This window comes from Telmatherina bonti, assembly GCF_933228915.1.
Source record: "Telmatherina bonti genome assembly, chromosome: 4".
Classification (NCBI taxonomy): domain Eukaryota; kingdom Metazoa; phylum Chordata; class Actinopteri; order Atheriniformes; family Telmatherinidae; genus Telmatherina; species Telmatherina bonti.
In genome coordinates, this window is record NC_136622.1 from 17,422,963 (window position 1) to 17,435,737 (window position 12,775).

Below are 12,775 nucleotides of genomic sequence, written 5' to 3' on the forward strand. Positions count from 1 at the left end.
TATCTTCTTACCATGGAAGACACATGCACATGATTTCAAGATGATTCCATCAGTCTAAATACAGTTGCCTTTACAAGCAAGGAAGATAAATTGTCTTTCTTTTTGGGCTTTCCAGCCAAGAATATCTTGGCCCTCATGTGCAGAAAGAGATGCACTTTTGGATGAAACAGAAGAAAAAACATGGGAAGTAGAGCCAGTCTTCTGCGCTCTAGACCTCAGCGCCAAATAGCCTTATTGCAGGTGTGGAGTCTGCATGTTGTTGATTCTACTCTAAATAGTGTGTGTGTGCGCGCGCTACAACTTGGAATAGCGGTTCATTTCACAGCACTGTTGTTTGTGTGTTTATATCACTGGTGCCATTTGTCTTGTTTTGCCAAAACACAACAGCTGGAAAAAAAAAAATCATTTTATTACAAACTATATATATGAAATTATGTTTGAGGACCAACTTTTTTTTTTTTTAAAAAGGCCAACTTTTTATTGTACTAAATAGCATACAAACTCATGGCATGCACAGTAAAATGACAGTTAAATAAAACTTAAATACATTTTTAGTTTCTGTCTGATACCTCATGACCAGCTAACATTTTGGCACAAAATGATGAAACAGTTCACTGAGTTGATGTTTGATTAAATCTTCACATTTTGAGCCTAAAGTCTCAATTCAGTGTTATCTTTACTTCAGTTAAAACTGTTTGTGGTAAAGGGCATGCCTGTTTAACCTTTCAGCTTTAATATAATAATGTGCTTAATGGACTGCTCACGACTTCAGAGACAGATCATTTAAACATTAAATCTCATTTGAAAGATGTTCATTACGCTTCTATTAATTTTCTCACTAACGTAGAACTGTTGTGAACAACAGGATGTACTCACAGTACTAAAAACCATCAATGAGTGTGGCTTTACTTAAACCTGCTGCTTCATTATATTTATAAAGTAGAGATGTCCGATATTATCGGCACACCGATATTATCAGCCAGTATCGACATTAAAATGCAATATAGGGAAATATGAGTATCGGTTTTCACTTCTTTGACACAACATGCACGCTTTATATGAAACTCTTCAGCTAAGTCTCTTCGAACTTAAAATGAAAAAATATCAGTAATAATATGTATAGTTTTCCAGATTTTTTTTTAGTTTTTTGGCACAACTCCCCCTAAAAATAGGTGATATTGTTATCAGAAATAAAGAGTTGGGCAAAATTGGTGAATCAGATATTGGTTAAAAAAAAAAAGCCAATATCAAACATCCCTACTAAAGCATCACAATTTTAATGACACACATCAGCTGTTCCTATTTACACACACATCATCAAATACCACACTTGGACTTAATGGCAACACATACTGCAAGTCCTGTTATTATCAGCTAGAAGTTACATGGTAAACAAACTGCAATGAACACATCTACTAGTACACACTACAGCTAAAATCATAACATGTCACATGCACTCCAAAGAAATTCTCTCAACTGTACAAAACCAGTATCTGATGGATTTATATAGGGCGTGAACATGAACAAATAACTGCATTTCGAGTAAATTACTGCTAAATTTCAGTGTCAAAGCACTGCTCAGCGAGAGTCAGCGTTCAGTCATTCTGCTTGACGACAACTGTTTCAAAATAAAACCTTGTATGTTTACACATTTTTAAACATTACTATCAGAAACATGGTTACAAAAGTTACTCAAACACATTGTATTTAGGTTTATCTTTCCTGACAGTAATTCACAATGTAAAGGAGCAGAAACTGAAACAAATACAGTACTTGACCAACGTTTACTCAAACTCAGTCTAGTTTAAAACCACATCTGAGTTTTGTGAGAAAACATGACTAAACTAAACCATGTGTTGAAATGTGCCATTAAAAACCAGGATAAAAAGTGTTCTACTTCTTAAAAACACTCACACTGAGAATGTAATATTCTGTTTATTAGGTTTCGAACGGGGTTTAGGAGTTTCAAAAACAGCCCCAAAAGATGATTTTACCCAAGTACCATTCTTAAGGCAACTTTTCATGTATTTGCCCACCTTTAGTTTTTTCTTAGCTTAGAAGCCAGCGAGTTAGTTGTCATTACAGTTGCTCACCATTAACAATGAGAGAAATCACTGACCTTTTCTCTGCATGTATAGGTACATATACTGGTTCAGACAATCCTATACACTCAGATTAGACAACATTATTATTTCAGACCAGTATACTAAAGTAAAGATTTCCATCTGACACCATCCTTACTATGGAGAGTGTGGTTGTCACACTTTGAAGAATATATACGTATGCTCTTTATGTTTGAGCATCTAAAAATGTGCCACATAAATATGATTTTCCTGCTTTAATTGATGTATTATAATCATAACATGTCAGGTATTTAAAAAAAAAAAACAAAAAAAAAAAACAGTAAAGATGGAGGTAATACCAAAAGAAATTCAGCATTTTACACCATTTCTGTGAGCTACAGGCGCTCCAAAAAGTCCATCCACATATAGCTTGATTTCCACCCTTACACTTATTATTATAATTATAATTATTATTATTAGGCTGTTGTCAGATAACAACATTACTTTTATATTACATGTTTATTATGAAGTTACTTTTCAATGGATTTCTGATAATTACAAAGGTATTGACGAAGTATTTGTCATTTTTAAAGAGGATGTTAACTCACAGTATTCTGTCACATTTACTAAATGCTTTGCCTTTATCTTACTAAATCTGGCAAAGGGCTAATATGCTCAAAGTGAAACAGAAAAGTGTTTCTGCTTAAACCCTTCTTTTGCTGACATACATTCATTCTCTTTCACACCACTTCAACCCTCTTTTTTTTTCAGCATCTTAATCTGGGGAGAAAATGTTGTTTTAGTTTAATAAACCAGAAAACTCATATTTTCACAACAAAGTTTATATTACAATGGATCATTCTGTTATCAAGACATGAAACTTCTTATAATCAGTATTTACAAAGCAGAAAGCTCAAGGAGAGCAGGTCATTACCTCTATTATTCCCTCTTATCACTGAAGAGCCTCAGTGCACACAGAAACTGTGGGGGAAAAAAAGAGTTCAGCGGATTGTTTAATTGGGTTGTGATGTCTTAGCAAATAAGTTGTGTAAATAATGTCTCCTTAATGGAGAAACTTTTTTTTATTGTTTTTATTTCAAAGCTAATTTTACTGCTAAAAACACAGGACACGTCAGACAATCATTAAGAACAAATCTGAATCTTTCCTGATGCTAAAAAAATAACCAATTACTCAGATAATGAAAATAATGGCATAAATTAATCGAGCTTGGAATGAATTACTATATAAACTGTTGAATGTTGGAGAGGTTTAGTGTGGACTGCACGGCGGAGCACTGAAAACACTGACAGGTGAATTCATCATGTTACAAGGTAACATTTTGTCAGCAAACTTCACCTCCTCATATTCATGTTGATCTTTTCAGCCGTGTTAAAGTCTAAACATATCTGTAGACTGAGTACAATCCTACGCGACCGCAGCAACCTCCTATCAGCAAACCAACTCAAAACTGCTTCGGAACAGCTTGAGAAACTCAAACAATTCAAAGAATTGCTTGAAACTCCTCACATCTGCTTGAGAAAGTATCTGGAAGTCTGCTGGACGCCTGCAACCCACAGAAGCATCAACATCCAGCGAGCCAAACAGCACATGACACCTGTGGAGATTCAGAGTCCATCGGATGGATCAGAGTGTTGGCAGTACAGCTGTTTTAGGCAGCTGACTGGCAAATACTTTGAGAGGTATTGTGGAGTGCAACTTAAACCCATTGGATATGATTCCTCTCTAGACAGGCAGGGTAGGGTTTTGATTTTTAGTCAGTGTTCAGTGGAAAAGGAGTTAAAAGAAAGCAATGTGCCTTCAATCTGTTGAACCATCAACAGTCGTCTCGTGGTTGCCTGTAGTTTGAGCTAGCTGAGCTTTATGCATTCAGTGCTTCGAGTTACTGAGGTTTCAGTTCATGTAAGCATGTGTTCTCAGGTGTAATAGATAGTTAATCAAAGGTTTATAAACTAAGAGACACAACCTATCAATTGTTAAGTGAAAGGAAATGAGTCCAGTGGTCAAAATGTATGAAAAACATCCAAAATATAAGCAGGACGTTTATGTGTGTGTCTGTGGAAAGAAGTGTCAGAAGTACAGCTAAAAAGATGAGAGCTGAGAATTTGATATGAGCCAAAAAAAAAAAAAAAAGGGAAAAAAAGAGTTGATTGCATGAAGATAAAATGCAAACATGCTGTCAGTAAAGCCTACTGGTTTGCATTTGTTCCATGAGGTTTTAGGAGGTTTTGAGCATTTTCTCTGCGACAAATGATTTGATGAAGAAAAGCTGAGCCGCTCATCTCACAGACAAAAAGGCAAACACATAAAAAAGGAAGAAGTCCTTATTTGAGACTTTTTAAAAGCATCCTCAGATTGTAATTGAAAGATTGTGTCTCTTCTTCTTTATTAACACCATCACATCCGCAGGAATACGTTGGTTTTAGTGTCTCTTGTCTTCTTGTCTCTCTCCTCTTAGGTGACAGCTGCATCCACGGCATCTGCATGCAGCTATTTAATTCACAATCTTTATAATAACTGAGAACGTCAACATGTTTTGCTAATTGCTGGAATATGGAGCGAGTCAGTCTGGAGGCATTTGTGAGCTCAAGTTGTAATTTCCTTCAACACACACCTGCAAAATATTCACATGGATCCAACTGTTTTGTTTCCTAAACTAAATTCAGAATTTGTATTCAATTTAAAAGGCTCATCTAACAAATTCTAACAGTGCTCCTTTATGTTGTCCCTCTGATTTTGTCCTGAACAAAATAATCTTAATGTCTTTTTCCTCTTTATGGTATCCCTTCGTTACTCCTCCCACGCCCTTAGATCCCGCGGCGTTCGGTTGCGTTCCCCGGAGCTCTTGCTGCGAGCCTTCCTGGCACTGTCCTGTGCTTGGCGGTATTTCTCCAGCATGCTCTTGTGTTTCCTCTTAAGCTTGTCGTTGCACCACATCCTCTCACAATACTCCTCCACGTGCGCCAGGTTAGACGGTCCGATGAGCTGCATGATGTCCTTGAACCACGTGCGCGATTGGCCGATTTGGCTTGATGAACCGCCTCTGGTGTACGTACTGCAAGGCATCCAGCCCCTGTAGCTTCCTGCAGATCGATCTTTGAATGTGTCAGAGAAGCCTGTAGTGTCACGTGCCAAGAGCTCGTTCACGCTGTCGGCGTGGAGGACCTCAAGGGTGATGCGCGCCAGGGTCTGCGTGAAGCTGTGCTCTCGAGAGCGGCAGATGTACAAGCCCTCATCCTGACTGAAGAGACGACGAAACAGCAGACCCTGTTCTGTTGACATCACACGATCGTCCAGTTTTACCTGAAAGTGGTAGATGAAGAATATTTGACTTTATACCTGAGTGATGCAACCGTGAGAAGTGGAGTTCTACATACTGGATGTAAAAACTGGTTTTCTTGTAACTTTACTCATGTTTTGAAAATGAATATATTCCATTTAAAGCCGGAAAGGGTCTTGCTAAGTATCAATATTTCTGTTGGCGTCCAATCATTTCCTTATGAAATCATATGCAGAATCCAGAAGTGAGGGTAGACATGTTTTAAGTTTTCTGGTTTCTACTTGTAGATCAGTAACGGCTGAGTAGGCCTTGGTTGCATGTTCGGAAACTTTGTCAGGACAGTATTCATGCTGGTGCGAGTGCAGGTGTTCTGGATGAAGGCAGTAATGTTTTCAGCTGTCTCAGGATTGATATAATCTATTTCTTCTCATTTAGCTGAAAGGAGTGGATCCCTAAGAAGGGTCTGCACACTTCAGTGCAGAGCACTGTGACAGTGGTTGGACTTTTTTTTTTTTTTTTAAATCTGTAACTCCCACTGGTGGAGAGCAAAAGGACAAACTTTTAAAAATTCATCTGAATTTCAAAAATTTGCTCTGCATGTCACTTTAAGCTGGTTTTCAAGAGTATTTAAAGTTCAACCAGTTGTGGTTTCCAGATCATTAGCAACACAGTTTGAGGCAACTGTGATATTTTTAAAATTTAGAAAAAAACAAAACTGTTGAGTGCTTGGTGTTTGGGTGTTTTCTTTGAATTTCATCTACACATACACACATAAAAAAACAAGAATTTAAAAGCACAAGGCAAAGTAAATGATTATATACAGAACAAGTTTATGGTATTAATAACTAGAAATGGTCATGATGGTGCATTTTCATGCGTGTTTGTTGAGCTAGGATGAACTGGAAAATTTCATGACCAGTTGACTTAAAAGAGCTGAAATACTCCATTCTGATCCTAATTTGACTTAAATGAGCCCATATTTATTCAGTCTTCAGTATTACTACAGAGGCCTGTTTGAAACATGTCTGGAGAAGAAAATACAGGAAGAACTGCATCACACAGTGAAAATAAAGACATCAGGATAATTTGGACAAAGAGCTTATTATCTTCATGCTATAGGAAAAAAATGAAGAGAACGGCTTTTTTTTTTTTCCCAGCGTGGACTAAAACAGCAAGAATGAACCATCAAAGTGCTTTGTTATGTTTCCCCTCTAATTTAGTCCTGAACCAAAACCATTCTGTTTTGTTTTCCTTTTCTTTCATTCTGTTTCTATCTCCACCCAAAGTTTCTGCCAACCCTCTACATTGATTCCTTACATTATTTGCCTCCTGCCTTTTCAGATTCCACCCCTGGGACTCTATCTGCCCCTCAGTGCCAACACAAACATGGCAACATTGTCAGCCAGTGGCAGCCAAATGTTTATTTGTAGGGAAACAGAGAGGGCTGGTAATGCCCTAATACTTGCACGGCTGACTGAGTGACTCGCTTGAGCTTAGAGGAACATAACCTCATACAGATGAAAGATGGTAGCAACATCATCTTCTACGAGCAGCTCTGCGTTTAAGTCGCAGTGGTCTGCAGACACTGAGTGACACCCAATCCATCAGTGGCATATGGTTGAGGTTTCTGAAGAATTTACTGTTTATTCAACACACAGAGCAATTGTGCATTTAGCTTTGAAATATAGCTTCTTAATTTCAACCACATGTCAAACGGCTGTCAAAAGTGTCAACCACGTGCCAAACTCACACACAAATCTCACTTTTACAGGCAGTTACCGAGGCAACGGTTTGCCAGAAGTTTCCTTCCACATGAGCGCTGGATTTTATCAACTTTGAATGTGATTGGCTTGTAATGAATGGAAATCATACCTCCTCTTTGCGGTCATCGCGTTGGACTAGCCATGTCACTGTAGCTTGTGGAGAGCGAGGGATGCACTCCAGGAAGGTGCTGTTGTTCTCAGTCCCATAAACAACCTTTTCCTCTGTCACATCAAGGTCTGCTCATTAGGAGAAAACATTAAGAACACAATAATAAGAGTTATAAAAGGCTATTTATGCAAAAATCATTTTTGTTTTTTGCACCAGTATTGTAACTCTCATTAACAAAACTCCCCAAAACATTTTATTGATCCTCTAACCTTAACTTTTTTCTAGTGCTGGAATTTTCCTCCAGTGGATGTTAATGACTACCCAGCTATGTTGGTCTTCATCGCAAATGTGATGATTTCCTGTTAATGAAGAGGAACAACTGCCACCTCTGCAGTCGCCACTTTGCACCAGGTACACTTACACACTTTGATAAAAGACAACTGAATAAATAAAAACTGCTGTTATTGTAAATAATATGACTTTCTTCCTTCACAATCCATCAACTTCTTGTGTCAACTACATCAGTACTAGTCAACTTATGTGTAAAACCTACCTTGGGTGATTAGTTATATGATGGTAAATAAGTTATTTCACAGTAAAATAATAAAAGCATCTTCTACCTACTCTTTTTATGTGCAATTACTTTACATGTATAGTTAAGTTAAAGCAAACTATGAAAGGAAAGCTCCAGAACACCCCATGCAAACAAAAAGTCTGCACAGAGACAATATCTGAAAGTTTAACCACCCTTTTTAAAGAGTTTATTTAATGTAATCTGAGTGCACATTGTAAATATATACTCAAAGCATGGCCCTAAGTAAAATTTCCACCTTGCTAACTAAAACAAATACCTCTTGAAACCCCTAAAAAGCTTACACCTGGCACAAAGACAACTTGTTTAAGGAGGTTCACACAGAGGCTGTGAGGGACGCGTCTCTCATCACCTTGTCACTATGCATACTCTCAGGTAAGCAAACACATTCATCTCCTCATTTTCTTGTCTGTCTTCGCACCTCTTCTTGCTCTCACAATCACCTTTGTTCCTGTTTTGTACCTTTACTCATCGACGGCTGAGATTTGGGAAAGTTTGGCCTTCATTTTCTGTCCCTTGGTTTCTTTAACACACAAAACCTCTATGAATGGCCACGTTTACACGTACAGAACTCATTCGGAATAAAACACTGCCAACACAAACAGGACTTTATCTTATTAACTTTAAAGTATATTCCTTTTAAGCAATAATTACATTACATTAAGCTCCATTACACTGACAAATGTGTACCTTAATAGTACTACAATGTTCTTTTAGAGTTTCTGAGGCATATAATAAGACAAACTCCTGCTTTTACCTTCCCCCAGCAGAGTCAGAGCAGAAAGAGGATGGCCATGTCAAATAAAGAAGATATACTTTAGGGATAATGGAGACAATCATGTGTTTTGGGGTTTTAGATTTAATTGCAGCCTTGAGTGGGTGATAATATGGTAGTGGAGTAGGGGGTGCGTGTAAAATATAAAATGAAAGGAATATTTAATCTATAACAGGCCTAAGCAGCATCAGATCAGATTACTGCCTTACTTTGAAAAAGAACAATAGTCCGAATATCACCTACCTTGTAAACATACCCATTCTAGTATTTACAATCCCATTCTAGAGGATTTCCTCTTCATCCAGTATGTTCTGTGTTTACATGTAAATGAGCATTTGCTGTTTTGTAACTACAGTATGTAATTTTAATTTAATCTACCATGACATGAATGTCTTACATCTTTTCATAAACATAACGACCCGCACAGACAGGCTAACCCAAATTCTACATTACAACTGAGGTTTTTATATGTCTAGACCAGCATTAGGTTTATACAGAGATGTGTGCTGTATTTGAAGACACAAGAGTCACATTTCTCCTTTCGATTTACTGATAAATACATTAGGTGGGTTAATGGAAGAGCTTACCGCTTACATAACAGCAAGGCAAACTTTGCTTAAAGTGACCAATGGAAAGACTAAGAGGTGCAAAAATATATTGTTAAACTAAGTTTTTAAAACCAAGACAGCCTGTGCAGTCATGAGTCAATCATTTAACTAAAGCCTTTATACTATGAACAGAATCCCCTAGAAGGGAGTTTGGAATAATGTTAAGAACACTCTGAAACAGCTAACATGGCTCTCTCCAAGAGAACAAAGGTGTTATTTTAAGTACTAATTGAGGTAAAGTAATTTGTTTAATCTACAAAAGAACCAACCAGTAACAACTGGGATCTTTGCCATCACTATGAGGTTGCTAGGCTTGCAATTGCATCTCAAAGAATTCAGTGTCTCTGGCCAAGAAACAGTCAAATGCAACAAATTAGGCAGAGAGTGAGTATAAAGCACACTTACCACTCAGATTCTGATCCACACACTGCAGCACAGGGTTTCCATTCCTAATGTCCTGCCTGCGGAAGCGACGCTTGCTGTTGGGAACAAAGCGTGAGCATGTTGACCCATCCCACGCACAGTAAGGGTCTCTGGCCAGGCAGCATTCAGCACAGGCTTTCCCATAAGTCTCACAGCGATGCAGCTTCACCTGCGCCACACCTGCCGGCGAGCCCACGTACAGGGCTTGCTAATTTAAACGATGAGAGTGAAAAATAAATAGACTGAAACATCATGAAAACATTTGTTTTATTTCTATTCTAACTTGAAGAAAACAGTAATAACAGGTAAATAACTTACTCTTTTCACAGAAATGTCCATTGATGTAATTGGAGTTGGTATCTGCAATAATAAGATTAATACAGTTCAGGGAAAAAACAAGACAACAATCTAAAATTACAAACATTGAATAGCTAGTCAGAGATTCTCTGCCAAGACTTTCACAGGTCTTTTTGATTGATTCTCTGGAGCATTACGGAGGGTTAAAGAGAAAAGTAAAGAAATCTCATGTCCAATGAGGAAAGGTTTCTTGTATAAACGGAAGGTGAAAAGGAATGCTGGAGGAAGCAGAGATTTACACACATTCATGAACATATTTGTTGGGACAAATACTCACTTTAAAGATCTGTAACTCCTCAAGTGTGACTTCCTCTGCCTCCAAACTGTTCCCACTATTCAGGGCAATTACCTTTAATACTGTCCCAGCATCTGAACAACAAAAAGACGAACATAATGCCAAAAATCAAACCTTTCAATTTATCCTGTTATGTTGTCTGTCTCAGTGTGCTGGGCGTTGAAGTAAAACATCAAGACTACCACATCAGCCATCCATCCCACATAACATGAAAACAAACTGTTTACAAGTTCTTACCTGTACCAATGAACATGACATCATACTGCCCGTCCTCTGCCTCGACCCGGTCTACCACAATTTGTTTCAGCTTGTAAGGAATGTTGGCCTTGATGAGCACAGGCTGGCGCAGGGTTGGATACACCGGCCGCCACATCAGCGAGTGGCTGCGGGCAAAGTGCAGCACCGAATCAGGGAAGTCCTTTGTGCTGCCAAACTCTCTGCCAGGCTGGTTGGTGATTTTACTTGGGCACTGAATAGGCAAGATAAAAAAGTTGTGAGGTAGAATAAGAAGCCATTCAGTCTGACCTATTGGTCAAATATTTGTCAAAAGTGAGAAAAGTGCATGAAGGAAACAACAAACAAACCAATAAAAAGACAACAGGGAGAATTTTTTTTACAAAATTGCAGCTATTTTCTTATTGGACTGCTTATTTATTGCATGCTTCCTGAAAAATAAACAAATACAAATCAAAATGTGGTCTTCAAGTCTTCCCAGAGAACCCTCATTAGGAGTTTTATTGTGCTTAAATGTTTGGAAGAAAGTTCACAACCACCATCATAACGTTATGTGCTTGGAAACGTCTCTAAAGATGCAGGGCTTCTCAGAAGAAGGAATTAAAAAAAACTCCCATCTGTGCCACTGTTAGGTTAATGCCAGCATTTAGCAGATGTGGTATCCATAAAATAATACAGAGAGATGTCCATATAAAAGCCTTTCTCTGAACTATATGACATCTGATTCAGGTTTGCATGTGTGGGTGTACAAGCCAGTTTTTTGTCACACAGAATAATTTTGGATTAATCTTCAGGCTTAATGTTTTACATATATTTACAACAACTGGGGGTTAAAAACAAAGAATCCGCTGTCAAATAATTGGCTCCATGCTATTTGCTGGTGTCATCATTAGTGATAGCTGGTTTGTTTTGGCAAAACTTCAGAAACTTCAGCCTTTTAGATAACGGTTGCTTCATTTTTTGGCTCGTTTGGCCTTTATATGACAATTTTTGGATGATGCAACTTGCAGGGAATTGATGCTAAATCAAAAGCACAGGAAAAATGTGTGGACCAGACATCATCTTCACAGTTATTTCTTCCCATGGTTAACAAGACTCCAGTCAGATTCAATGTACAAATCTCCACGAAAATCAATGAAAGACTGATTGTTCGTTTATCTTAATATGTCCAGTTATACTGTACTGCTGCGGTAAGGAAAGATCACATTAGAATAATAAGCAGAAATGTGCAATGCTTATATATTGCATACAAAATAGGTGTTTTTTCATCTGGAGCTCAGAAACAAGCATACAAACACACACAAGAATTACAAAAAAAATGGAGAAAACGTGAGTGATTTCACTTGAAGGGCATTTGAGATGACAAGACAGTTGGCCGAGTCAAGTGCCAGCAAAATAGAAAAGTAACAAATGACTAAAATGAAAAATGAGGCACAGAGTTTAGCCAAAAACTCTAGTTAGGCTGGAAAAAGAAAGTATTTAAAAATGACGAATGTTCTTCAGAAAAAAATGGTTAATATAGGAGTGATTAGTCATTTGATCATCTTTCCATAAACAGAAGGGCATCGTTATAGTAATGTAAACTGTTGTTGGCGACTGCACATTTATATAGAAGAAATATTGTCTTTACTTTTTGCCACAACAGTTAGATATATGTTTGTATGTTCAGTCACTTAGACATTAGTTTTATCTCAGAAAATGTACAATGTCAAATCAAAACAAAGCCCTTTAACCTAAATTTAAATTTAATCTCATTTTGCTTAAATTCTAAATTAGTTTACATTTTATATTCAATTGTACCGGAACTGTAAAGCCGAGCAGATTTTTCCAACAAAGTTTAAAATCCTCTGGATAAACAATATTTGCTGAACCAACTGGAGCAAAGACCAAAAAACTCCCCCAAATATGTTTTTTTGTAGAAAGTTTATCTCTTAAAGTCATTGATTTGGAATCTGGTAATGGATTACATCAGCTTCTTTTTCTTTTTAGACTTCTCATAAAATCACAGATGTATGCGCTGCACGTAAAACAGAAAATAAACTTCAAAGTCTGCTTCAACTTATCCACTTTTTCATGAAACAGGCTGACTGATTTCAGTGAGGAGAGAATGTGAATTATGTTCATTTCCATTATTATTGTGCATGTGTTTTTGTATGTTGACAGTTTCATCCACCAGCGACCTGTCCTGTCAGGGTTAACCCCGCCTCTTACCGGGGATTGGCTTCAATGTTTGCCACTAAACTGCAGAATAAGCGCT

At 37.6% G+C, this 12,775-nt stretch overlaps 1 protein-coding gene across 1 annotated transcript in view; it reads right to left on the reverse strand.

The window, feature by feature from the left end:
• Nucleotides 1–1,113: 1,113 nt before the first annotated feature.
• sema3bl (sema domain, immunoglobulin domain (Ig), short basic domain, secreted, (semaphorin) 3bl) overlaps nt 1,114–12,775 on the reverse strand; it is a 68,263-nt gene continuing 56,601 nt past the window's right edge. Inside the window, exons 11-16 of the mRNA XM_079239080.1 lie at nt 10,522–10,753; nt 10,267–10,358; nt 9,951–9,992; nt 9,615–9,840; nt 7,235–7,362; nt 1,114–5,385 (exon numbers count right to left, since the gene is read on the reverse strand). Coding sequence (XP_079095206.1) covers nt 4,873–5,385; nt 7,235–7,362; nt 9,615–9,840; nt 9,951–9,992; nt 10,267–10,358; nt 10,522–10,753 — 1,233 coding nt within the window. The 3' untranslated portion in view covers nt 1,114–4,872. The remainder of the gene's footprint in view (nt 5,386–7,234; nt 7,363–9,614; nt 9,841–9,950; nt 9,993–10,266; nt 10,359–10,521; nt 10,754–12,775) is intronic.